The 27,946-nt window shown below is 34.1% G+C and overlaps 5 protein-coding genes and 1 long non-coding RNA gene across 7 annotated transcripts; 2 read left to right on the forward strand and 4 right to left on the reverse strand.

The window, feature by feature from the left end:
- Nucleotides 1-1,000: 1,000 nt before the first annotated feature.
- LOC123194124 (far upstream element-binding protein 3-like) lies at nt 1,001-6,710 on the forward strand. The gene is made up of 6 exons (XM_044607283.1): nt 1,001-1,401; nt 1,728-2,014; nt 2,284-2,373; nt 2,450-2,521; nt 2,631-2,747; nt 5,353-6,710. The coding sequence occupies exons 1-6, from the start codon at nt 1,077-1,079 to the stop codon at nt 6,454-6,456; spliced, it is 1,995 nt and encodes a 664-aa protein (XP_044463218.1). The 5' UTR covers nt 1,001-1,076; the 3' UTR covers nt 6,457-6,710.
- Nucleotides 6,711-8,541: 1,831 nt separating this feature from the next.
- On the reverse strand, nt 8,542-12,356 carry LOC123194717 (ferrochelatase-2, chloroplastic-like). The gene is made up of 9 exons (XM_044608088.1): nt 11,960-12,356; nt 11,033-11,342; nt 10,803-10,946; nt 10,520-10,621; nt 10,064-10,167; nt 9,836-9,962; nt 9,542-9,694; nt 9,227-9,327; nt 8,542-9,119 (listed from the first exon to the last, which is right to left on the reverse strand). Exons 1-9 carry the CDS (start codon nt 12,028-12,030, stop codon nt 8,783-8,785), a joined length of 1,449 nt encoding a protein of 482 aa, XP_044464023.1. The 5' UTR covers nt 12,031-12,356; the 3' UTR covers nt 8,542-8,782.
- Nucleotides 12,357-13,319: 963 nt separating this feature from the next.
- On the forward strand, nt 13,320-14,529 carry LOC123194718. The gene is made up of 2 exons (XR_006497318.1): nt 13,320-13,768; nt 14,260-14,529. It is a non-coding gene; the product is annotated as an uncharacterized LOC123194718 (long non-coding RNA).
- A 1,805-nt stretch (nt 14,530-16,334) lies between these two features.
- Nucleotides 16,335-17,634, reverse strand: LOC123194719 (uncharacterized protein C6G9.01c-like). 2 transcript variants are annotated; one of them, XM_044608089.1, is made up of 2 exons: nt 17,366-17,634; nt 16,335-16,942 (listed from the first exon to the last, which is right to left on the reverse strand). In XM_044608089.1, exons 1-2 carry the CDS (start codon nt 17,386-17,388, stop codon nt 16,498-16,500), a joined length of 468 nt encoding a protein of 155 aa, XP_044464024.1. In that variant the 5' UTR covers nt 17,389-17,634; the 3' UTR covers nt 16,335-16,497. The 2 variants fall into 2 exon arrangements, with proteins under 2 accessions (XP_044464024.1, XP_044464025.1); XM_044608090.1 differs by lacking the exon at nt 17,366-17,634 and adding an exon at nt 17,202-17,359.
- Nucleotides 17,635-18,568: 934 nt separating this feature from the next.
- Nucleotides 18,569-22,777, reverse strand: LOC123194721 (serine hydroxymethyltransferase 3, chloroplastic). Its single transcript, XM_044608091.1, has 12 exons — nt 22,585-22,777; nt 21,168-21,414; nt 20,892-21,087; nt 20,619-20,793; nt 20,404-20,521; nt 20,208-20,320; nt 19,967-20,089; nt 19,747-19,851; nt 19,524-19,610; nt 19,337-19,444; nt 19,152-19,224; nt 18,569-19,042 (listed from the first exon to the last, which is right to left on the reverse strand). The coding sequence occupies exons 2-12, from the start codon at nt 21,382-21,384 to the stop codon at nt 18,768-18,770; spliced, it is 1,590 nt and encodes a 529-aa protein (XP_044464026.1). The 5' UTR covers nt 21,385-21,414; nt 22,585-22,777; the 3' UTR covers nt 18,569-18,767.
- A 1,014-nt stretch (nt 22,778-23,791) lies between these two features.
- On the reverse strand, nt 23,792-27,223 carry LOC123194722 (PITH domain-containing protein 1). The gene is made up of 9 exons (XM_044608092.1): nt 27,002-27,223; nt 26,376-26,456; nt 26,051-26,100; nt 25,792-25,869; nt 25,119-25,176; nt 24,982-25,031; nt 24,656-24,764; nt 24,449-24,510; nt 23,792-24,059 (listed from the first exon to the last, which is right to left on the reverse strand). Exons 1-9 carry the CDS (start codon nt 27,083-27,085, stop codon nt 24,017-24,019), a joined length of 615 nt encoding a protein of 204 aa, XP_044464027.1. The 5' UTR covers nt 27,086-27,223; the 3' UTR covers nt 23,792-24,016.
- Between the last annotated feature and the right edge of the window lie 723 nt (nt 27,224-27,946).

Consider the following 27,946-nt stretch of genomic DNA (forward strand, 5'->3'; position numbering starts at 1 on the left):
TTTGTTATTTTATATATATATATATATATATATATATATATATATATATATATATAGAGAGAGAGAGAGAGAGAGTATATATATATTTCATATTTAGAAGTGAATGATTTTTATAAGTTTAAATTAAAATTTAAATTAGATCAAACAATATCTTTTTAGTATGGTTTTAAACTATAATAGTTTTATTTAATTTAAAATGTTTTCAAATTTTTTTTTAATTTAATTTGAAAAAATTATCATATTATATTAAATTAAAAAATTAGAAAATATATTTATTTATTTTATATATTATATATATAATATATTATTATATAATTAAATAATTTTAAATTAAAAATAAAATAATTTTTAATAATATAATAACGTATTATATACAAGGAAACATGGAGTATCATTCCAAATCACATCTTTTTTTTCTCGCTTTTCCAAACATACAGAGTGCAGAAGACATCCAAGTAAAGAGATTAATTTATTTTATCCACCTTCCTTAAAGGTTGCGTTCGAGTCTCAAATCTTTGCCAAAAAAATTTGTTGGTCCAAAAGCTAACCCCAATTTCTGGGTTTGACGGGCATTCACTGTGTGGAAGATTGGGTGGAAAAGAAGAAAAATAAAAGTAAAAAATTTTTACTTCCCCAACCAACAGTCAAAATGACTATTAGAAAAAAGAAAAATAATGACCATAAAAATGATATATTGTTATTTATATATATATATATATATATTTTTTTAATTTAAAATATTTAACCCTACGCTCCACTCTTTGGCCCAACTCCACTCGGGCTTGCTCCTCCTTAGGTGTGGCCTACAATGAATTATCTTTAACTTTTTGGGTATGTTTTCTTCGAAAAATAAAAAATAAAAAAAATTCTTAGCTGTATACCAAAATCAGTACACCGCTACTCCCATACGGAAATAGAAAAACTCTCTTGTACTATATGTATAAAAAAAAGTCCATTAAAAATATCGGGAGGGTATTGTTGTCACTCAGTCTCTATAAAACCAAGGCTCATTATTACCGCGCACTCAATCTCTAGGGTTTCTTTTCTCTTCTCTTCTTTTCACTCGGTTACTCGCCATGGCTGACGAACCTCAATACTCATCCGACACAACGCCCAATAAACGCAAGTACGACGACCAAGCGACGCCGCCTTCATCCGCTGCGCGTAGGCCCACGGGCTTTTCTTCTGGACCTCCGATGCCTGCTTCGGATTCCGCCGCTCCTCCGTCATACAACAGCGTGCCGCCACCTGTAGACGACTTCCAGGCAGCTAAGCGCCGCGCTGAGCAGATCGCTGCTCGACTCCTCAACTCTGCTCCCGCGGATGTCAAGCGCCCTCGCGTAGAGAACGGCTCTGGCGCCTTTGATTCCGCTGATAAGGGGTTCAGCCCTCCTCCCAGCGGTATTCATACATTCTTCACTTTAAATCTTTTACTTTGTTTTATATCTAGCAATATATTATTTGTTGATTGTTGTGAGCCTCTGGCTTTGGAATATCAGTTTGGGTTTAGATTTCCTTAGTTTTTTTTTTTTTTGGGTTTAAGGGATTGTTTTTACTGTTTCTGTTTGTTGTGTCTTTTTTAAAGCGTATATGTTTTATGTGTTTTAATTTGTGATTGAGAACTTGACCTTTCTAGTCCATTTTTTCTTTGTATTATATGAAGACTGGGTCTTTATTTGGAGAACCCGAAACTATGCCAAACATGTAACTGATCTGATTATACACAGATGTGAAGCCAAGTCCAGTGCCTTCAGCCATACCCGTTTCATATGGTGGCTTCCAGGGTGGTATTGGAACAAGCAAAAAGATTGAGATACCGAATATCAGGGTTGGTGTTATCATTGGCAAAGGTGGAGAGACAATCAAATACCTTCAACTTCAGTCTGGTGCAAAGATTCAAGTAACTCGAGACACAGAGGCAGACCTCAATTCTCCAACTAGGATGGTAGAGCTAATGGGTACTCCAGAACAAATTGCTAAAGCTGAACAGCTTATTAATGATGTTCTTGCTGAGGTAGGATCAAGATTTTTAATTTAATCACCCACCTTGTGCTATTTTTCTTGGTGCGTCTACTTAAGGCAATTTTCAACGGCATCTTTAAAATTTATTCATGGATCATGTATGTCTTTACAGTTGTATTATTCTGTAATGGTCTGCGATTGGGCATAATAGAGAATGTAGTTTCTTTTGTATAGCTTTTCTATATATTATCTGTTGGTGACTGCTACGTAATGTCACTCATCTTTCAATTACTTTTTTCTGATGTCGTATGCTTGGAATAGGCTGAAACAGGGGGATCTGGTATAGTTGCTAGGAGGCTGACTGGACAGGCTGGATCAGACAGTTTTGTAATGCAAATTCCAAACAACAAAGTAATCAGAAGTTTTTATTTATTTATTTATTTTTTTGCCAATTTGGGATTTTCTACAATGTTGTACCTGATTGCAGGTTGGTCTAGTAATTGGTAAAGGAGGTGAAACTATCAAAAATATGCAAGCCAGGACTGGGGCTCGTATTCAGGTCTGTTCTCAAATGATAATTGTTGTTTAACTGCTTTTTTAATCGTCTGCTTGTGTGAAACAGTTACTAATATATATGATTTTATATTTTATTTTAATTTTTTCTGCAGGTGATCCCTCTGCATCTGCCCCCTGGTGATACTTCAACAGAAAGGACAGTACAAATAGATGGGTCTATTGAACAGATAGAAAGTGCAAAACAATTAGTTAATGAAGTCATCAGTGAGGTATACTATGTGGTTGTGTTAATTTGCAGATTAAGGCTCTTTTACTCTTGCATGCATGGTTTCTCCACCTGGTTAGGTCCTTCAAAAAAAAAAAAAAAGAGTTATACATAATGAATTAAATATATCAATTTATATTGTTGTGAATGGATCCTGATGTTATTTGTTGAGAAGCTTAGTGTTTGTACTTCTGACTCGTTTCTTCTGCTGTCCTCTTCTACGTGCTATATTTGAATCTTGTAGTTCTTTTCGCTTTTAATTTGACACAGCCTTTTGATTGTAGGATTAGTGTTAATAGTTCCACCAAAGCTGTTGTCTTATGAATGAAATTATTGCTTTGTGGTGCACTTTGATTCATGGTTATTTGAGGGAGTTTCATGTTCAAATATTTTGTTTGTATCACCTTTTTGTCAGTGCAGGTTACACTGGTTCTTACTTTCCGGTTTAAAGTATGGATTGGAACTATTTCTGGATTTTCTATCTTAGTTTATAAATTGATTTCACTCTCTCTGTCTTGCTCTCTCTCTATATATAGATATAGATAGCTATATATATCAATCAATTTCTTATGCTGGTCAAGATCCTGCTACACTTCTTTTTCCTAAACAGTTAGCTGGTTAAGAATATGTAGTGTAAAATTTCCATTGGTAGTTAAGTTGTTGGTGCCATCTAATTTTTCTTGATATTTAGCTTTGAATTAGGAGTTAGATAGCACAATAAATTCCAGCCGTTTACATAAATTTGGATACCACTTCAGTTAAAACAGTGATTTTGGATATGTGAAATTGAGTATTGGACAGATGAATTCAATAGTTTTAACTGCCAAATTATTTTGTGAAGATCTATTGTTATTGTCAGTGGTTCTCTTAAGTTCTGATGCTGCTTATTGGATGTTAAGATGGTGAGACAGATTTTAAACTTATTTTCTGTTTGGGTTCTTGTAGCTATATGAAAGATTACTTGGATTATTAGTCTCATATTGGAGTTCAATATTACTATAGTTGTATTCCTGAGTACATGGACTTTCGGGCTTATGACTCTTTTTGCCACCAAATATGCTTATTAATCATGTATAATATGACTGATATTGTTATTGAGAACTATTGTAGGGTTAGTGTATAGTGGACTTTTGGTCACACCAACATGGATCTCTTTGTGTTGGTGTTCCCTCAGCATTACTCTGGTATGGCTCTAAATCCCATTTCCTGATATATATATTTGGAGGGAAGTTGCAAGTTTACAATTGATGGAGATAGAAGGTTATTGGATTGGATTTTTGATATTGGAATCTGAGCTTTAGGATAATATCTTTTGTTGTGTCTTTTTTTGTTAGAAATTATCTTTCCATATTCTCCCTCAGTTTCTTGCATTTAACAGTCACAAGGTTTAGAAATGATGTGGAAAGCTACCCAGCCTTTATTTTAATGAAATCATATTTTGGTGATTAGTCAAAGTTATTTTGAACTTGTTTCATGTTTCTCCTTATGATTGCTCTTATTGTGCTTCATCATTGTGGAAGGGTTTTTAGGTTATTAATTGAATATTACGTGCCATGTACTGCTTTTTTCCTGAACTCCAAATTACCCAGAAGCTTTAGAGATTTTTTTTTTTTTAAAATACTTTTGGACATTAACCTATTGTAAGAAGAGCTAGCATCCTCAATCTTAATCTTATCATTCTTGAACACTATCATGTGCACTATAATTATCACTCATCTTCTGTTAAGGTTGCAACTTGTTATCTCCTTGTCGATTAGCATCTCTTACTTGATATCAGCCTTTGTTGAGTTGTATTTGAAGTTTAATCTTAGTCCATACATAAGTTATCTTAAACAAATTTGTCAAGAACTTTCCTACAGTTGTAAATGAGTAGATTGGTTGTGTGGGTGATTGAGTTTATATTAATATCAGTCCCTATGCAACCACATCTCTTAAATAGAAATGTGTATAGTAATATTAAGATGTGATCAGAATTGCTTACATTTAAATCATTGCTGTCGTGCATCTACACGTTTACTAGTTGTTAAGTTTGGAATTTTTTGTTTCTATTAATTTAGAAATTTGTTGGGCTTGTTTCTATTAAAGGGGCTATTATGAACTCCTGTCTTCTTTGTCTAACACATAGATCTTTTAGGATGCTTTTTCACTTCGATTGGTGCTACTGTTAAATGCAATGCATCGATTGAATATATTTGGCTAGATGTTGTATGTTATAAATTCTTGTGAACTCTTTGCCTGTCACTGGCAAGGGGTTTATGTCTCTATTTGCTTTTACATAAAAGCTTGCATAGTACTTGTGGTTTTTTTTTTCCCCCATTCGCATTGAATAGAGAAAGGATGGGCTTCTGCTGGAGTAACTCAATTACCCCATCAACCAGTACGGTATGTAGACATTTATACTTATACCCGTTCCCAATATACTTTGAACTCGGTTTGTCCCTATATGGATGTATTTGTTTTTCTGTGTTTCTTTGTGCTTATATTTAGATGCTTTATGTTAATTGCTTATGCTTAACTCAGACAATATTTGCTCTACTACATTGTTTATTTGTTCCTTTATTGTTGAAATGTCCGCTCTGGTTATTTGAAAAATAAACAATTTTGTGCAGAATCGTGTTAGAAATCCAGCAATGGCTGGAGGATATTCTCAGCAAGGTTATCAAGCACGGCCACCTACAAACTGGGGCACACCTGGGGCCCCTCCAATGCAACAACCTGGATACGGTTACATGCAGCCTGGAGCATATTCTGGTCCATCACCCCAGTATAACATGTCTCAGCCTCCATATGGTGGCTATCCTTCCCAATCAACATCTGGTGGATATTCCACCAATTGGGACCAGTCCTCTGTACCACCATCCCAGCAAACCACCCAGGGTAGTGGTTATGATTACTATGGTCAACAACCATCTTCTCAACCACCAGCTCCTGGTGGTTCAGCAGCTCCAGCTGATAATTCTGGTTACAGTTACAACCAGCAAGCAGCATCTGGCTATAACCAACAGGGACAAGGTTATTCTCAAGATGGCTATGGTGGATACCAGGCACCTCATTCAGGCTATGGGCAGCCTGCATCATATGACCAACAAGGTTACACCTCTGCATCTGGCTATGCTAATGTTACCAACTCAACTCAAGAGGGGCATACTCCATCGTATGGAACAGGTGATTCAACACAGGCACCTCCATCTGTGCAGGGTTATGGTACCAGTCAACAGCCAAGCCCAAATCCTGCCAGTTATCCACCTCAAGGAGCTGGTCAGCCAGGTTATGGAGTGCCTCCAACTTCTCAGGGTCCCTATGGGAATCAAGCACCTGCTCAGACTGGGTATTCCAGCTATGGGCCACCCCAAGGACAGAAACCCAACCCCCCTGCTTATGGGCAGACCCAACAATCACCTAGTGCTGCAGGAGGCTATGGGCAGCCCACACCTGTTCAGCCTGGATATCCCCATTCACAGCCACCATCATCTGGCTATTCTCAACCAGATTCAGGTTCTCTACGTGCCCCACCATCCAGTTATGGCGCTGCTGCTCAGCAGGGGTATGGATATGGTGCACCATCAGTTAGTCAACCCGGTTACGGTCAGGGGCCACCGTCTTACAACTCTTATGGTGGTGGGTACTCACAGTATTCTGCTGATGGGGGGAATGCAGCAGCAGCTTCTCAGCCTGTTCAACAGAGTGGAGTATCCAAGTCACCCCAGAGCTAGGCATATGTGGCAACTTGGTGTTGAACTGTCTCTTTTTGTTGCTTGTATGTTTGATGAGGTTTTACTATATTGCTGTGGTTTAGGTCTAGTTAGATTTAGTTTCAGTTTTTAAGACTTTTCCTAGTTGATATGTTGAATATTGAGGATTATGCTTTTTATTTTCTTGTCCTTTTGAAGCATGTTCTTGCTTCCATTTTCTTCCTGTGGTTGTTTTAAGTATATTTGATATGAAGAACAAGCAATTAGTTGGTTTACTTTTTTGAGTTGGAATAATCTCAAGTGGGAAACTGTTACAACCAAGGGTTTTCATGTAGAATGATGTTTTTGTTTGGTTGAGAGGGAGTAAGGAAGGTTGGATTCGAATTGAGTTCGGTTCGAATGGGTCAGAAATGAGTCAATCCCAAACGAGGTCAAGCTCAAGTTTGAGTTTCATCAAGTTAACAAATTAAAAATTTTGATATAAAATAATGTTTTGATAAATATATATTAAAATAATTTTTTTTAATAATGAGTTAATTAAAATTCGAGTTCAAGTTCGAGATTAATTACTACAAATTGAATCGAATTGAGCTTAAACATTTGGTCATGACCAACACGACAAAACGTATGTGGTCTTATAACTGAAACTGACGCCAACACCTATCATGATTGATTCTTACTTGGAACCCATATTTTATTTACCATTACTATTTTCAATAATATTTTTATATTTTTGAGTAAAAACAACAAAATCAAACTAAACCAAAACCAAAATCGAAACTGAAACCTGTTATGATTTATTCTTACTTGGAACCCATATTTTATTTACAATTAATATTTCGTTGTTTCTGACCTTGGAAAACTGCCTTTAAAAATCCAGCTAAAAAAGAATGAAAAGTGACATGTTCTATATTTTAATCGCAGCTCAAGAAGGTAAAAATAATTGAAGACCATGAATTGTTTGAGCAGGAGGGCGAAGAAACACATCAACATCACTACAAAAGGATGGATGCAAACAAATTTCAATTAGAATTATGTTATTATTTTTCACTCTAGGAGCAAAACTGGAGCTGACATTCAAACCGAATCAGAGAACTCGCATCTGAACTGATGAATCCATTCACAAGAAGATGACAGAAAGTTCAATTTCTTAATGACAACCAAGGCATTTGAAAAGATTGGTTTGCATTGAGAGATGATCAAATTCCGTTTAAGGATATTTCAGAAATGTCAATCCAACAAGTTGGATGAAACAACACCCAGTAGCCGATTAATCAAGTGCCCAAATGGCTAATTGCCTTTCAAAGCCCTTTCACTGAAAAGGAATTGGAATATCCAACAACGTATATTCCCCTAACTCCATTCCTCCTTGTAGCAGAAGTGGGCAATTAGTCCCTAGCTCCAGGGAAGCCCTTCTTTTTGGCATCAACCATCAAAAGGTTCTGTAACAGTAGCTTCTGGTTTTATTCCTAAAAAGAGCTCTAATACCGCTATAGCTTTTACATATTGGCTAAGCTAAAAATTCATGAGAAATAATCCTGTAAAATCAGCAATTAATATTCCCAGACCCCCGCAAACACAGTTCAAAAATTCATAAGAAATAAGCACATAAAATCAGGAATCACTATTCCAAGCCCAGCAAACACAGTTCACATCTCCTTTGAAGCAAAAGAGACACGAATTTAAACTAGTGGCCGGAATTGAACTAGTTCAGTAACATCACACTCTAGTGGTTGGAATATAAACTAGCTCAGTAGATTTTTTATTAACGATTTTACAGAAGAGAACATATTAATGGATCCTTCAGCAAAACAAAGCTGGTTTATACAGGAGATTGTTAACAAATCAGGTTTTCGGTTACCTTTGGCTCCATATTTCATGATAGGTTGGAATCAGGACCCATCCAGAACATATCAAATTCCTAAAAAGTTAAAAAAAAAAATCCGAACCTACTCTTCATTCGTCGGATCTAAATAAGAACCAAAATCTTATTTCAATGCAATTATTTCACTTTGATCCTGTTTGGAAGGTTCCTTTCATTGCTGACAACTAAGGCACTTCAATAACAGTACAAGCATACATATGTTGCAATGAAGATAAAAAGGATAAGCACAAACATCTGTCTACCATGATTATGTCAACTCTTTCATTACAAAAAAATTACCCATACCACCTTTCTTATTAAAAAAACAATATTCTTGGTTGATCTGGGCATTTAAACCCTATCCCAAAGCCAAAAAAAGGGGAGGCACAGACTCTGTTCCTATGTTTGAACTTCTAATCTCTCAGAATGAGCAGCTTATATGAATCTCAGCTGTGAAACAACAGATTCAACAATTCAGCTCTCTTACAACTTCTTTTCCACCTTCAAAGGAGATGATTCCTGAATTCGAGTACCATATTTGGGGAAAAGAGCCAACACAAATGCTAAGATTGAACCGAAGAACATTTTGATAGCATATTCCACTGGGTCATCCTCATTTCCTTCAGAGAAGTTGCTTGGGTTAGATATAGCCATTGTTGAAGGTAGGGCTTCTATCACTGCATCTGCTAGATCATTGATGAAGGAGGAGGTGCAGTTCAGGGCAGGGACGCGTCCCCAGTTCTCAATGCCAGATTCAAGGGCCAAGTGCTTGTACTCCATGTCAATCTCTTCAAGAGTTTCTATGTGCTCACTTACAAAGCTGAAATTGTAATGAATACAATTAATTTTTAACTTTAAAACTGCCAATTTGAAGTGCATATAAAAAATACAACCAATAAATTTATATTTCAGTGACCAGTCAAGTACCTTACTGGAACAGCTAGGAGACTCTTCACACCTTTCTTGCCGAGTTCAACAAGAACTTCATCAGTGTAGGGCTTCAGCCACTGTACAGGCCCAACTCGACTCTAAGCAAAAGAAGGGGGAAATAAGTAAAAAAATAATAATAATAAATCCAAAATCTAAACCACCAAACATTCTAGTTCCCAAACCTAATGATGCGGGGGAAATGAAAAACTGGTAATCAAAAAAGTGGGAAAGCAGCTGCAGCCACTGCTCATAATTAAGAGAAGGCAATAAAAATGGAAGCAAAAGCTGATGAAATGGATTTTACAATAAGACCTGGTATGCCAAAGTATGATCGTTATCAATTCCTCTATATTTCAATTCCTGCATGATTAGGTAGATGCACTCTTCCATCTGATCTTTATATGGATCACCAGCATCTTCAACATAACTGACAGGTACCCCATGGGCACTGAAGAATACCATCACCTATAGTTCCACATATAAAATTTGAGAACAGCTGTTGCAAGAAATCTCATCAAATGACAACAGACAAGATACACTAAATTTTAAAATATACCAGTTTTGTATTCAAGAGAACCATATAGAAAATCAGGTATTAAAACACACCTCATCAGGCTTTGAGAATTTATCTAACTCTTTCTGAATCAAGTCAGCCATGGATTTAACATAACCTTCTCGTTGATACCACGACCGAATGATAGAAACAGGCAGCCTTGACAGATAGGCATCTTCCCTGATATATCATTCTTGCTCAGAATTGGTTTATGACACGGGACAGAATTTATTCATCAAAGGCAAGAAATTAGAGAATAGAATCAGAAACAGAAACAACACCTGAATATTCTCTGGAGAACACGGATGCTTGATCCAGTTGTAGAGATAGAAAATTGCGGATAAAGTGGCAGCACAACAAGCCTTGTAATTCTGTCTCTCTTAATCTGTAACATGTAACCCAATGTTTTAAATATACTGATTCCTAACAACTTTAAAATGGATGCCAAGTTTTTTTTCTAAATCATAACTTAACTGTTAAAGCATAAAATCCGGTATGCAATAGAACACTAAAATTTAATGGTAGTTGAATGAACTAGACATCTCAAAGAAACAGGCACATGAAGAAAAGGCAACTCTTATCTCTCTTTAACTTTTAAGAAATCTTAAAACTAAACCATAAGATCTCTCACACCAACCAGCAGCAATTCAATTTTAAAAAGTTTCATTACGGAATTTGTCTCCAGGCAAAAAGTCTCCCAATGATGGTAGACCACTACTAAAAGGTGCAAAACATACCTGCTGAACGGCCTCTTCTGTGAATGGGTACCAATACCGCATTCCAACATAGACATTCACAGGTAAGTTCTTTTCCTGCAGAACCATTTTAAGTGCATGTGCCTGCAACAAGGGTTTAAAACCATATGGAATTATCAAGCAAACAAAAAAAAAAAACAAATTGGAGAAAGAAAAAGAGCATATGTTTGAAGTTTGAACACATAGGTGACTTAAGCATAAGAAAAAAACCAAATAAATGGACAAAAACGCAAAAAGAATGCCATGATAAGGGGTTACTTCACACCTGCTCGTCTGTTATTTTCCGCAAAGGTGAGCCACCTCCTATGGCAGCATATCCTTCTTTGCTTTTGGGAGCTCGTACTACAGAAATTAATTTTGCCAGGGGCCACTGAAGAAACCGAAACAGCCTTGGGAGTCGTATGATGTCCTGTATTAAAATGCAAATGTTAAAGAAAAGGCATAGTAACAATAAAGGGGATGATGGAAGAACTGAAACACAGAGAATTGACATACAGGATCAGCAAATAAATTGAACAAAAATGGTTGAACATCATGAAGTGTCTCTGGCCCTCCAAGATTCAGAAGAAGCACCCCAACCTTATCTTCTGCGGCATGTAAATGAGGCTGATATTCTGCAACATTTTCTCCATGTGTGCTTACTCCCATAGCACAATATGTTTTCCCAACTACACTTCTCTTCTGAGCAGGACCAAAAAGATAAGGTACCCCAACAATGCCAGCTCGTTTAACAGCTGAATAAGAACTTAGATAAGTGTGTGCTTGAGATGAAGATCCAATGGGAGAAGTGGTCTTAGCGCATGACCTGTGAATAAATGAATATCTAGTCAATTGTGTCGCACACAATCTTCAATAATTGATATCAATTATTCATTGTCCATTACTCTGTATAAATCAGTTAAAATTGGGTTATAACAACCACAGCATCCACAAGATTTGACAGCCATCCCCAAGACATTCCTTACAAACTAAAAAAATGTACCAAAATAAAACACTGAAACAGAATGTCATAGAAACACAAGCTTGTAAACAAATGACTCAAAATTTTCTGACAGACCATATATCGTCACCATACAGGTAACATAAAATAGAAGGCAGCATAACAAATATAACTAATTAATGTGCAATTTCTCGATATGATTTTCGAAACACACAGACGCAGACACAACTTGTCAAAAATTGAAATTATTGATTGCCGTAGAAAATAAGAAATGGGTTATATTTTAAACCGGAAAAAGAACAAAAGGATGATTTAACATATACTTTAGTTGAATAGAATATATATAACTTTATGATACTAAAAAACAAAAATAAAACTGAAAAACGAAATTCAAACAGATGGCCGAAATATTTCGTGATCACTTTAAAGTCAGCAGCTAAAGAAAATAGATAAATTGATAATTTTAGTTTCTAGGACGATACCTTGAGAAGTTAGGATTGAAATACTGAGGATGGGAAGCAGAAAGAAGCCCAGAGCAAGATGTTACGTTCATGGTGTCGATTCAAACCTTTATCCCAGTGTGAAACAATAAAATAAAGAAAATCAACGAGATTTATAGTTAGAAAGGAAACGAGATTTGGGCGTTTAGGGTTATACTTTTCTTCTAATTTGACGAAATTTAATTCCAGTTTTCAAAGGGTTAGTTGGGAAATGAAGATCTAACTGATGAGTCAAAGAAAGGCCACAAGACTCTCTCTTAGTTATAAATAATTAGGTTTCTCTCTTGGTGTGTGCTTACGCGTTCAAAGGATGAGACCTGAGCGTGGCCTCTTGTGACTTCCATGCAACTTCCTTCTCCTCCCTGACACAGAAGCTTCCAGGGCGGTTACATACACTTATGCTACGTGGTTCCGACGTCGTTTAATCTCCTAAAAGGTTGTGCCCGTTTTGGTAAGCGCATAATTATATATTTTCACTATATTTAGAATAATAACAGATCAATATAATTAATTAAAAATCAAAATTAAAAAGGGTTTTATATGTTAACGCTAATTTTTAGAGATTATACCTATAAAACTATATCTCAAAATTTAATACTAAAATTTTCTTACCCTATTTTTGTATAAATCATAATCCTCCATAAAAAAACAATATCATAAACAGAATAATCATTATTTAAAATGTTTTATTAAGCATTTTTAAAACAAAATCGATTATCGAATCGGTGCTTTTACTGATTTACAGTTTGATCAACTTAATTGAACAATCAATCAATTCAATCTATTATCAAATTATTATATTTTTTGAATAATATCAAATATTTATTATATTTTTTAAACATAAAATATATAAAACATAATTTTAAATATGTTAATTAAAGAATTGATACTCTATTACATAAATTAAAAAATCAATTACAAATTATTAGTTTTAAATAGTTTTTTCAGTTTAACAAATTTATCCAATTTGATTGAATTTCAAATAAGTTAATATTTATATATAGATTAGATCAGATTGTAAAACTGAAACAGATTGTAATCTAATTCATGATTCAATTGATCGAACTGAGTAATCTGATTTAGTTTTAAAAATATTATATTTTATATCCAATTTTCTCTTTTTATTTTATTTAAATTAAATTATCTTTTTAAAATTAAACTACTCATATCCAATAAATAAAACGCTAAATCCAATTATTAATTTTACAACTATTACCGAATAATTAAAAAATCTGACCTTAATTTGATACTTACAACAAATCTCAATCTCAAGCTCTTTCAAAACATTTTCGTAATTTCAAGTTTAACCATCTCAGCTATCCTTTGGCAGCTCCCCGTTATTCTGCATTTGCGATCATTGGATTTTGCGTCAGCAGTGCTCATAAAACTAGTTCAAAGGGCTTTTGTCAGCACTGAAGTTGTAAGAAGGACGTAACTGAAGTTAAGTTACTTCATTGACCCTCTTAAGTCAAGGAGTTCGATATCTTTGTCTATTTCAGTAATTTCATCTCTCAGCGAGTTAGGGTTTGAGGAAACCACTATAAATAAATTTACTCAGTGGCTGCTGAAAATCATCTTATGCCTGCTCTGTCTATACTCTGGGTTTCAATGGCTACCACGCCGTCAAATGGTTCTACAGAGCAGTTTATGTTTTAGTTTCGACTCCATTCATAATGGAGCCTGGAGGGAATGTGAATCTTTCTTGAAGAACAACTTTGGTAATCAAATTTATTCGTCTTCTTTTGCGTTATTTCCTTCTGGGCATCGATTGTTGCAGGGTGTTTTGCTCAGGTAACTGGGAAAGTTTCTTGTGTCTATTTTCTGGGTTTGCAAAATCTGGATTTACGAAAATTATTCATAACATTGAACAGATATGTAATTGAATGTGGCTCCACATCTGAGTCAGCAGCAGGAGCCTTACCCATGGCTACCCGTCTGCCGCTTGGAGCCCATATAAATTTGCCAGAAGAAGATCCATGAAACTCATTGTTGTTTCATGATACAATTACCTGGTTACAATTTTTCTATTTTCCCTTCTTAAAAACCCTGAATGGGTAATGGCACTCAGTCAGACACGGGTATTTGTTTATCATTCTAAAACAAACAACCTTTTGCATGGTGCCTAAAGTCTGCTACTAACACGATTGGAGGGAGCCTCTTGCACATGGTTTCCTTCAAATTTAAAGGAGCTAAATTTCTTACTCATGGGAAACATTTCAGCATTGGAAAATAGAACAAATTGTATAAAAATGAAAATTTTATTTGTTTTCCCTCTTCTGCAGATTGGGCTGCTTGTCTGTACTGCCTTGGTAAGTGTGCTATCCAAGAACTACTCGGAAGGGCAATCCAAACCAAGACACATTGATTTTCAAAACAAAATTGCCAGAGGCTAAGACTTTGTTTATGAAATCCAATTTCTATAGAAATGGATTGATTAAGGATTGGATATTCATTAGAGTTTAACTTCCATGAATGCACTTTTCCAGAGAATTAAACTTTCCTGAAACCAAAGTATAATATATTAACAAATATTAAACATCCATTACAAATCATTTCTAGTATTTGAGTGGGTTAATTTGTAATACAAAGCGTCAGTTTGCGGCAAAAGATATTTGACATTTGACATTTTTTTATAACTGAAAACTTGATGTAGGACTAGAATCAATAGTGGCTTTGGATGTGATGACGGTGGTAACTTGATACTGCTTGAACCATGCTACACTAGGATGACAGGACAAGGACCAGAAAAGATCATAACTTAATATTTCGAATGTGAAGCTTGAATGGAGAATCCAAATCGAATGAATATTTAAACCCCCTACGAGCATTAGAATGTTTCAAACTCTATCATAACTCAATGAATGTTCCTAAATCGAAAATAAGAGACAAAACAATCTCACAACAGGCAATGACTAGCACCGCATTCCTACACATTATTCATTACCATAAACCCATATCAGCAAAATCGTGGGTTCAGTACCTGTATGGATAGGAATCTATCTGGTCCGTTTTGGTTCCGGGTACCCAACCCACATTAAGAAGATTTCTATAGCAACTGTGAGCCAAGATCATTGATGAAACATAGGTTGAAAGTGAAGTAGAAAGCTAGTGAAATAAATATATCTCTTCATATGTATGTGGTTTACTCCACAGCCACAGCAGATTTTCTAACCCAATGCTGTTAAAAAATTGTAAGGGCTCATTTGAAATACAACCTGCTGCATAATGGGGTGGGTTTGTTTCTACTTGAATCTCAAAGTGACACTTGAGTATATAATATATTGACTGAATACCTGCCCTGCAAACATTTACTGAAGTACTGCAATACATAAAACCTAGAAAATCGATAAGTAGGATACTAAAGTCTGTCTGCATACATAATGGGAACTTGGCCTCTAAACATTCTTAAAGCCTACTTGGTTCCCTGAAACAGCTCTCTTTTTGTAGAATACCTGAGCTTACAGCAGAATTTGTTCGGTTATGTATATTACCATGAAAGTTTCAACCTGTATGCATCCCTTATATATATTTAAACAGCCAACAGAAGTATATTAAATTAATGAGTGCAACACACTCAAGAACAACATACAATCAGTCAAAGAAAATATATCACATTAATGTAAGGGCAATACACTTGTGTACAACAGACAAATTGCCAATGAAAGTGTACAACAAACAATCAGTCAATAAATGTATATCATATAAAGGTGACTGTAATACACTTGTGTACAACAACTGCACATAAGGTTAGCAAAACTATGTCAATCTTTAAAATGTTGAAGAATTTCAAAAAAGGAAAAAGAAACTGGGTTGGGTAGCAGATTAGGTACCCAAACTCTGATTTGGATCCAGGTCCCAGGTCAGTTCCGGATTCTTGAGGGTAGAACCAAAACTGGCCGGTTTTACAAAAATTGGGACCGGAGCCTATAGGGTAAGGCTGGTTCATTGTCAAAACCAGAACCGCAAGCCAGGTACCAGACGTCTCTGGTTCCTACCAGGTATTTTGCTCACCCCTAGCAAAAACTGCAATACTATCCCCCATGATCAACTTAATAGTATAGCACACTCAACACAAAGTAAATTGGTGCATCCTGAAAATCAAAGAACTATACTGATTGTGAATTAACAAGGAAAAGCCAACTAACCTACTTAAAGATCCGTCTAATTAATAAAGATCCATCTAATCACAACCTCCTGCATGTAAAGATCTCACTTAAGAACAAGTTCGATTTTTCATGCGATGAGAATTCTTAAGACTTTAGCATTACACTTGATTTCTAAGTCTAATAATTTACCATAACTTACAGATTTATTCACAACTAAATGCACCAAAAACCTCTTCAACACTTTTAAAAAATACATATTCTATGTCTAATAACTTCATTATGAAAATAAGGGAAATTAACACTGATAAGTCACACTGGATTCATAGTCTACATTTAACAAACGAAGCCTTAATCAAAAATTGCAAAAGAGAACAACAAAAATCCAAACGAGGACATCCCCATCTGCAAGTACCACTAAAAGCAACAAGAACAATCAAATGGACAAAGTGGAGTGTTTCCAGCATCAGAATTATTGATACCCAACTCCTCTTCAGAGTAGATAGTAAACCCATCTTCAGTTTTCCTCATAGGCCGGGAAGAAGTGTCCACAAAACCACCCTCTGCAACTCCTTTACTCTTGTTTTCTTTCTTCCTTTTCACCAATTTTGTTTCACCAGATTCATCTTTATTTGTCTTCCGGGATTTTTTACCTTCAGGTTTCTTCCTCTTTTTACCAGCAAAAATTTCATCAATCCCATTACTCAATTTTTTAGACTTCGAAGAAGCCTTTTCATCAATCTCATTACTCACTTTTTTTGACTTCGAAGAAGGGTTTTCATCTTCTATAGAAACAATTTCTTGCGATTTTTCAAGTACCTTGGCAGACTTAGATTTTTTAGGCATTGAGCTTAGATTTAAGCTGCAAACCCATAAAAACATATGGAAATAATTAGATAAACCATTAAAACTGAATTTGATTGCTGACTAAACGTAATATAGATAGAGGTAGGGAAATTTCTGCATCAAAGAAACAAAAAGGGTCATTGCAATGCTTAGAAACGAAACAATTCCAAATAAATTAGAGTTTATGATAAATTTTGCGATGACTAGAAGAAATTCAGAAATCAACTCCACATGAAACAGTAACCATAGCATTTTAAGTAGAAAAAAGAAATTACCTGAATGAATTTGTTATATTTGAATCACTGAAGCAGAAAATTTAAAAGGAGAAAGAAATCTGGGGAGAAGAGGGTAGCTTAAACCTTAAACCCTAGCATTACGGAAAAGGAGGCAGTCTTGTAATGTGGAAGTGGAAAAAGAGTAAGGAGATAGAATGGCTTACCGTGAGGGGGACATAGACAACATACATCACCGCGCTCGTGTTCTCGGCAATTTTAGGAACAGTGAATTACATTATCCTAACCCAAGGTTTGCTCCAAAACCAAATTTTTACAGAGGTAGGGATGGCAATTCATGCCTCTAAATAGGATCTCTAGTCCGTCTTATCCCATTCATAGAGAATACTCTTATGTAAACGGGAACAGACACCGAAGAGAAATCCATACAATCGATAATGCAAATAATATATTATCGATCCGTTCTCTTCCAAGTCCATCCCCTCAATATATTTTTTTAAATCACAAAATATTAAATTATTTTTCAATGTTTTTTAATTATTATAAATATATTTTTATATCTATTTCCATAGGAGATGAAACAAAAAAAAAATTCCCATAAAATAGAGATTTTTCATGATTCTCATATGAATCATCTTATGATAATTGCTTGTTTAACTTCTCGAGATGAAGTTATAGAAAAATTTAAGACTAATACAATTGAAAGATGTGCAAATAAAAATTAGAAATTTAAATTGATTTTGATACATGCTAAGAAATAAAGATCTTATAAATGAATCGATTTTAATGTTTGTAAACTTTTGGTTTCTGAATTATATGAATTTGTATCGACAAAAAAATAATAAAAAGATATAAAACTTATAATTACCTGTTAAATAGATTAATCGATTAATTTGATATTTGATTTGATATTAATTAAGATTTATAAAGTGAAATAAAGGATTTTAGATTTAAATCGAGTTTGTGATAACCCTTATTCAGTCTCAACTCAAATCAAATCCACCGTCAATAACATCTTTAAAAAAAATGTATAAAATGATATTAAAATAAATTAATTACAAGGATTCTCCTCTCATTGTATAAGTAAAATTTTGATTTTGTAGCTAGTAAATTATAGTTTCCGTATATACCATATAATATCTCTCGAGTGAGCTTGAATTGTTTACCCAACCACTTTTTTTAGTCATGTTACCAATTACTATGTCTACTACTATATTCTAAAGTTTGATATTTCAATATAAATTTGAAATAGCATGTTACATTATTTAATTATTTATTTACACCAAGAGTTTGAATTCATTCAAGTTTTATACTACAAAATTGTAAAAACAGAGACGTTGACTGCATTTGGTACATTGAGTTCTCAGATCAAATGAAGCCAAGGATATTCTTAAAATCAAACACCAACATGCAAAATCCCTCTGCCCAGCGGAAAGTAATATGAACTATAAAGCTAAAGCATTAACCAATTTATTAGTATACACCAAAAAGGCCAAAACATCAACATTTGACCACACCATTCAAGAACTTTTCATCGCAATGTTTCGCTATTATAAAAATTTCTCCAATCTTCTTGTTATTAGAAAATATCAAAAGATTGTAAACTGTTTATACTCCAGGAATCGGAAACTGTGCTGTAAGAGCTTCAACTCTGCTACGAAGATCCGACACCTTCTTCATCAAGGAGAAATCCGATGATGTTACGAATTTCATGAAATCTTGGAGCTTTGATCCTTTAACCAAATTTTTAGCTTCAAGGGTTATTTGCACACCCTCATGAATAAAGTCAGCAACTGCTATGAATTCTTTCTCCGTAAATCCTCTGGTAGTCATTGCAGGTGATCCTATGCGAATGCCACCGGGGACTAGGGCACTCTTATCACCTTTACAATTTACAATATCACGAGTTAGTACCATGACAGTGAAATAGAAGGAAAAACTTTTGGGACTTTATAACAGATAAATGATTAGGACCAACAAAGCAAGGCATACGTGGCACTGAATTTTTGTTGAGGGTGATTGAAGCCATGTCAAGAATTTTCTCGGCCCGAGCCCCATCGATACCCTGTTAACAACAAAGCAAATACTTTTTTACACTCAAATATTCAGTGGTTTGAAATACCATTTGCAAATATGTTCCTTCACAAAAAATCTTATCAATAACCCATAAAACTCACCATTGGCCTCAGATCTACAAGAACCAGGTGATTGTCACTTCCGCCTGAAACCAACTTGTAGCCTAATTCAATCAATCGGCTTGCAAGAGCTCTGCAATTAGAGACCACCTGCATGACAGAGTAACTAAATTCAGTCCCCTTAGTTATGAAACTCTGGAAAATATCTTAAACAAGGAAGTATAATAACCTTTTCCTGGTAAGCTTTGAACTGAGGAGACTGTGCATGCTTCAAGCAAACTGCAAGGCCCCCAATTGTATGGTTATGAGGGCCACCCTGTACATATAAGTGTTAATTATGGCCCACAAGAGTATTATAATTAAAGAAGATAGAAGCAAATTCCAATGGAGACCAAAAACAAACTCTTATTCAGACAAAGGATAAGAAAGCAATCAAGAAAAGTCCAACTAACCTGTAAACCTGGAAAAACAGCATTATTGATGGCAGACTCTAGATCCACTCCAAGAATGGGATCCTTTCTAAAGAAAATCATACCACCTCTTGGACCTCTCAGGGACTGGATGAAGTATAGAAATTAGCATGTCATTTATAGTAAAAAGAAAAATCTGAAACATTGTACAGAAAAATAAATTCAGAAATAGTTAGAATGAGAAAACTATTTCAAACCTAACCTTGTGTGTTGTTGTTGTCACAATATCACAATACTCAAAGGGGTCAGCGACAACAGAAGCAGCAACAAGCCCACTTATATGAGCCATATCCATCATAAGAAAAGCTCCAACTGCATCAGCAATCTTCTAATGCATATGGATGTCAATTGGTTAGCCACTTATAAATACGCTAACACAGGACAGAAACTTTTTGTGTCATTATCTAACCAATATTAATGCAGAACTGGCAATAAATCATTACCTCCCTCATGCGAGGATAATCAAAATCTCGAGGATATGCACTAGCACCAGCAATAATTAGTTTTGGTCGAAAGAGAATAGCCGTTTTCTCAAGCATATCATAATCAACAAGTCCTGTTAGAAATTCAACAAAAATGAATCCACCACTGAGCCAAATTGTCAATCATTATAACCTTGGCAACTTTGAGAAGCATCACCTGTGGACTCATCAAGTCGATAAGGCATAGATTCAAAATAAATTGAAGTGCCAGAAACCCGCCTTTTAGGAGTCATGAACCCATGAGACAAATGTCCACCATGAGGTAAGTCCAAACCCTAAAAAGTCACAACAATACATGATGGATATATCATTTCTAGTAGACCAACGATTACAATTAGAAATTGAATAAAAAAATTATATAAAACAACTAACCATTATTCGATCATGTGGCTTTAGAATTGCAGTGTAAACCTCAAAATTCGCAGGAGAACCTGACAATGGCTGAACATTAACACCCCACTTCTTTTCATCCAAATGAAATGCTGCCAAAGCCCTTTTCTGACAAAGGGTTTCAAGCTCATCGATGTGCTCATTACCACCATAATATCTGCAGTACATAAAAGGATTTTTTTTCATGCAAGATAGATAAAAAAATAACACAAATAAACTTGTCTACACATTTCCTTACTATTGAAAAAGGTTTACCTTTTACCAGGCAACCCTTCAGAATATTTGTTTGTCAGGCATGAACCAACTGCTTCCATCACTGCCCGGGATGTAAAATTCTCTGAAGCAATAAGTTCAAGGCTCTTGAACTGCCTCTCTTTCTCTTTATTGATAATTTCACGCACCTCAGGATCTGCTTCACTAAGCTCATAGTCTACAAAGCTACTTCCATTACCTGACATCAGACTTTATAATTCAAGAAGCAGCCAGGTTTGAAATAAAATTTCTCAAACCAAAGAGCAAAACTACAATTACCTCCAATTTCAGGTACAGGAACAGATACAGAAGATGATCGCTTCCCAGTAACCAAACTTCCTTCAATGTAGGAGGATCTACATGGCTTCATGTATTTTAATTTAATCTGATTTGGGAATCTGCTCATACCAGACCCTTGTGAAGGAAATGGCAAAGTCTTGGCCCAAATGAGCTGTTGCAAAGAACCATTCAAAGCAGCACCACTATACGCCTGCATTTTGGTTTTTACTGAAGCCGCACAAGTATCCTACACATTTCAAAAAAATAACTGAGGACTAAACAAACAAATTGTACTGAATATATAAAATTACGTAAATAATGGTAATCATAGCGAGCATTCCTTTATGCTCCATTGGGGGAACTGAAAATAGCTATTGACTGAATCACCGGTTAGGGTATACCCCCAGCCCAATATTCCTTCATACCCAAATAAAAAATAATTGATAATTTATAGAGAACAAAAAAATACTACAGGCAATTAAAAGAAACTTCAAACTGAATGATAGTATTACTTCTGATAATATAAGCTGCCGATTGAAAAAAAGCAGAATTCTGTAAGCAAATTAGGCTCAAACAAAGTTCCAAACAGCAGAGAGCAATAATAATAGTTTGTGAATTTGATTATGCTTATGTTGTCAGTGAATTTGATGTTGGAACTCAAAAGAGAGGGACTTGCACATAGAAGCTGGGTTTGTATCATAGCTTCAGCAGCAAGAAAGTGAATGCAGGTAATGGCTGTTAATGCCAGCATTTCAATTGCTATAATAATGTCTCTTGAAGGCACAGACATGGCTATCACCAGAAAGAAAAATAAAATAAAATACCATGAGCATTTATTCTAATATAATATTTATTGGTAATTTTAGTTACAGAATCACCTTCATGAACAGATTATTAATATCATATTAGAATTCTAAAGTATTAAACATGTTTGTTCAAAATGGTAAAATCAATATATATAAACATTTCGTGTTAAAAATCAAGATTGAAACGGCTAAAACGAAAAAGATCAGCAGACAATTGACAGAGGTTATTGTATTGTGATAAACGCAAAAACTCTTGCCCGCTGGCGCTATGTGGTGGTTCAGGATGGTAGACGGCTTTCAACGAGGCGGTTGGGACGGTTAGCAGCGTCCTTAGTTACGCAGGCTTGGAGTGGGGGAGTCGACCAGCAGTTTTAAGGTGTCGTGTTAAATTTACGCTGTACACTGCTAGGTGACTAGCTGTGCAACTGAAGTTAAGTCCACTATTAAGTTTCAAAAGACAATTATATTTTAACAGTATATTAACGAATTTGTTCATGATGCAAATGAAATTCAAAACCACAAACAGTAACAAGAAACAAAAATAAAAAATAAATGAAGCCATGAAGATGATAAAGAGATTATACAGGAAAACATTAGAGAAAATACTTTACCTCAAATAACAAGGTAGAAAGCGCCTTGAATTTTCTTGAGCTTTCGTCTCGGTGTCTCTGAGACTGAGAAAGTGATAATTTGGTATTGAAAATGGGCTAAAACCCTAGTTCCCCTCAAAATAGTGGATTGGCGCCGTGAGCGGCATCCATTGCCTTAAAAGAAAGAAAATCAAATGCCAGGTGGATATCATATCAAATTAAAAGGTAGTCCCCACACCTCAGTAAATGTCTTAAATGAAGAATGAAAATTTTGGGGTACGGTAGGGCGCACGGCTAGTCCCCTAATCATCCGCACACGTGTCAAATTATTGGATTTGGATCTTTTGCATTAGGGAGTGGCTGAATGCTTTACAGTGTTAATCAGAAGAAACTGGAGGGAAGATGAGATTGAGTACTACTTATCCCAAAAAATACAAAAGACAAGATTGAGAATTAAATGAAGGACCCATTTAAGAATTTTCTTCCAAAAAAAAAAAGATAAATGAATAAAATAGATCAAGGAAAGAATGGCCCATATATAAAGAGGGCGCAAATGCAGGGAATGATATGCTTAGAGTAGTTTATATTTCTTTGAATCTATTCTTATATTGACATGTTCAGTTCCACTGGTTTGAACTCTGACTCATTTAAAAAATATTAATATTATATATATTTATTTTAAATATATAAATAATTTTATATTTATATAAATTATTATATAATTAAATATTATTTTATTTTTAATTTAAAATTATTATTATTATATAAATATATATTTATATATTTAAAATAAATACATATAATTTTATTATTAAAAAAACTAAATTCAAATTTGATTTAAGTTTAAACTTACATTCAAATTTAGCTTAAGTTCAAACTTACAAAAGTTTTAAACTCGTTTTAATATTGTAATGAAATAAAAATTAAGTAAAATAATATCGTTTTAATATATATTAATTAAATCAATATTATTTTAATTGATTTGCATCAAAATTTTCCACACTTATAAGATTGATGAACCAAACCTCTTGAACTTGAAAACATATAACTCTCTAGCGTGAGTTCAAACTCAAGTTTGTTTAGACTGAACTTGTTTTAGACGTATTCAAACTAAACTCATTTTTTAGTTTAAACAAATCAATTCGAATTTACCCTAAATACAGCATACAGAAAAACTGGCCGAACAAGCAAACACACGGGAATGAAATTAATCAATGTAGTAAGGGAATTTGCAAAATAAAAGCCATAGTTATAAGTATTTATCACACTCGCCCGGTCTGGTGTAGCATTACAACTACAACTTTTATGAGAAAACAAAAGCTTCTGTTACATAAACATTTGTCAAAGCAAGTGATGCCACCAAGACATTTCGCAAGCAATTTTTTAAAACTTGTTTAGTATCGTCAGAACTGCAGATAATTAGTCCAAATCTTGCTGAGGAAACATGAATTCTTCACTCGACATGAGACATGCCCCCACCAGTTTCAGCCTTTGTCCTGCACATGCCCATCAGTTAAAACTACTAGTGTAGAGAAAAATAGTCATGCAGAACAGAGCATGAATGTTTACAGTCATAAGAAATTGCAAGTGCCAACTCTTTACAAAGGCTCATTATCTACATTTGAATTAAAAAGTTTATTATCCCAGAAAAAATTAGCTGAATAAACTAGCCGGTCTCTTGTAATGAGCAAAATCAATCATTTCTTTCACAAAGCACATTAATGCAAAATTTTGTGCAAAATGATGATGGAAACTGCCGTAAAAGAAAATAAATCATACAACTAACAAAGTTAATTCAGAACATCATTGTCCTGTGTCACAAGCAATTGATTAAAAACGTAAACCATATATTTAAAACAGTTTGGCAAGGGCAACGAAGTCTTACTTGTGATCGGAAGGATTTGGCATCAGTTCATAAACAATTGTTGCAACAACATCCCTTTTCAACTGTTACTCAGAGACATATAAGAAACCAGAGAGAGGAAGTTTCAGATCAAGCACAAATAATTCATACATGAAAGAAAATATTTACATTTTTTTTAGGGAAAATATAATCAACAATACAACCATCGAATGTCAAACAATAAATTACCTGGGTGGCTTCACCTTTCAAGCCAATGTAGTGTATCTGAGTTGTGTCACCTCCAAAATTATCAGGGAAGTGTAATGTAATATTTGCCACGCTTTGAAATTTGGAATATCTAATGATATACACTAATACATTGTCAGGAAGTGGAAAATAACTGATGATGAAACAGAATTCAGATGTTTGTTTAAAAGAAAACTACATGTTGTCCATGTTCCATGAATCACTTATGGTTGCCTGAATAGTTCTCCTCATAAAAACAATTTAAAGTAAGTTTCCCTAACAAACATGAACTTGTATGTCAAATAATTTGATCAATAGACAATGACTACCTTGTCTGGAACTCCAACACTCCTTGCAGATTTTCAACCAAATCCCACTCCTTTAAACAAATGACACAGATATCTCATATAAGTTGGAATACTAAATTAATCAGTAACACACTAAAAGATGCCAATATGAGGCATACCTGAACAGCCTGCATACCTTGTGCATCTGAGAAGTCAATTCCATCCCGATTGATGAACCTAATTTAGATGTTAGAGAGAAGACTTAATATCAGGGATATGCCTTTTTCCTTCAGAAAATATTGCCGGGAACAGAACAACAAAACAAACTTCATATATCTTTGTAAATTCTCATTTACATGGAACTGACAGTGTGAGTTCAAGAGTTTTCTTCATAGAAACCAATAACATCTAACTTTAGTCAGCATGCTGGCATGCCAACACACGAAGAAAACACAGTTTGGTGAGCAAGTTGTTGGAAAAACTGCCACGTTAGGGTTTTAAAAAAATATATTATGCAGTGCAGAGAGAGAGAGCAAAACCTTTCATTTCCTACTTTACAAACTAAAAATACAGATATGATCTGATATTACATTACAGGTATCATATATTAGTTCTACCTTCTATGGATGAAATTAACTTTAGTTATTCCCCTCCCTTGGTTATTTGTTTATTTGAGGACACTAGGTATACTACTACTGTATCTCCTCTTCTTTTACTTCAATGCATAGTTTACAATTTCTTAAACTTAATTCAAAAAAAAGAAAAAAAGAAAGAAAGGCAGGCTAGCTGATCATTAACTACTGTGATTGACCATATTATACACAAAATAAAATTCCCAAGGTTGAACTTTACACTCTCATCTTGGAAGGACTTGTTCCATCAGCACCACCAACAATTGAAATGCTCTTGATCTTAACATCTGATGTAAATCTGTCACAATCAGACAAAAGGATTTGTAAGCTTTAATAAAACAGAAAAGCAAAGGAGACTACATCTCTATTAAATAGGAAATTATATTAAGACTACAAAACACAGATATTACAAAAGTTTAATTTTAAAATGCCTGCCGCAAGAGAAAAGGACTCTAAAACAGCAGTAAGTAACAACTCACGGAATATAAACAAGTAACTCTGGATCACCATCATTACTTTCCAGGTGTTCCTGTCTCCACAGAGATTACCATTAGTCTTAAGATACTGTGAAACAATCAATTAGCTTTTATATATAATACGACGCCAGATATGTTAAATATTCAGAGTTGCCATGAAAAAAAGGAAAAAATAAAAAGAAATCTCAATTCAACCATGGCACACCATATTTCTTAGAATATTTCTTATGTATAAGGTTTTGTAAATGTAATTCCAAGATTTTGTGTAGAAAATCCTCGGTGTGAACAATAATTTGTATGATACACCCAAAATGCATTGATAAATTACCCCAGAAGAATTTAGACGTTGCTCCCATGGTTTAAAAACAGACTTAACACTTCCTGGAACGGCCTCATTCAATGCAGATACCTAAGAAGCAACAAAAACATACCCAACAAAAATAAGAAAAAACATCAGTGAAAGCAATCAACTAAAATAACATATATGTCAATTTCTTCATAAGAAAATTTTCTTTAAATCAACTTAATATACAACCAAGCATCTTATTCACTTTGATTCGTTAACAAGTATGGCAACAAAAGTAATCAGGAATAAGTTTAAGCAATCAACAAAACACCAAACAACCAAATATGTCATTTAATCTCATTTCCTCCAATAGTCCAGAGGACCCTGTTCGTTAATAGCAGTATAAATCATCTGGGAGACACATCAAACATAATGACAACAAACAAAAGATGAGGCATCTGAAGCTTTCCTAGTTACAATTTAAATTTGAATAGCCATAAGGGAGCAAGGGCACACATATTGAATGCAGTTATATAACTATAGGATGCAGAATTACGGTTTAAAAGGTCTGACAGTCAGTTTACGGCATGGATTAAGTAGAAGTTAAGAATCATTTTCTACACAATTAAAAAAATAATAATTAGTTGCTAGAAGAGGAAAATATTAACCTTGGAGAGGTCTATGTGCTTGTAGAGAGACCAATCAGAAGAACAATCATGATCTTCACAACTATGATCATGTAAACAGGCCATCTCTGCCCTCTAAATCTCGGTTGATGCTACAGCGACAAACTCTGAAGCAGAAGCACAAGGCAATGGGAAAAAGAAGTGAGCAAAATGGGCTTGAGGAATCGGTTCTATTCGATAAACTTAAGGGATATTCATAGAATAGCGTTGTTTTTTTTCCTTTGTACATGTATATAGTCAATTTTTTTTATTATACGTATATAATTTAAAATATATTTATCTAATTAAAATTTGAGTAATATTATGTGTATTTATTTTGAGTATATAAATGTATACACATTCATATGTGTCATCATATGATTGGTTATTGTTTTATTCTTAATTCAAAATCATCTAATCACATGATGATATATATAAATGTGTATATATTTATATACCCAAAATAAATATATATAATTTTATTGTTAAAATTTATCCAATCAAGTATAAATTTACTCAATTAAAATATAAAATTTATTTATTCATTAATTAAAATTAAAATATAAGATAAAAAATATAAATATTTATTAGATAATTTATCAGATGATTGGTCAAATGATTGACTGACAGAATATTTAATTAATTTATTTTTAAAAATTAATTTATAATATGTTTAATTAATCAATCAATCTCAAATATTATAATTTTTTTTAAAAAAATCAATTGAAAAGATAATTATATTTATATAATAAAAAAATATTTTATATATATAAAAAGCAAAAAAAAATTATTTCAATCATTACCCCTACACTTAAAACGGGCCTTTTTTTAACATCAATTAATTAATTTATTTATTTTAATCAGAAATCGGAATTCCTAGGCCCGAAAAGCAGAAAAAATAAATGGTTAAAATTAAGTAGAAATAATATGAGCTAAGCCCCAAAACCC

This window comes from Mangifera indica, chromosome 13 (assembly GCF_011075055.1).
Source record: "Mangifera indica cultivar Alphonso chromosome 13, CATAS_Mindica_2.1, whole genome shotgun sequence".
NCBI classification, from domain to species: Eukaryota; Viridiplantae; Streptophyta; class Magnoliopsida; order Sapindales; family Anacardiaceae; genus Mangifera; species Mangifera indica.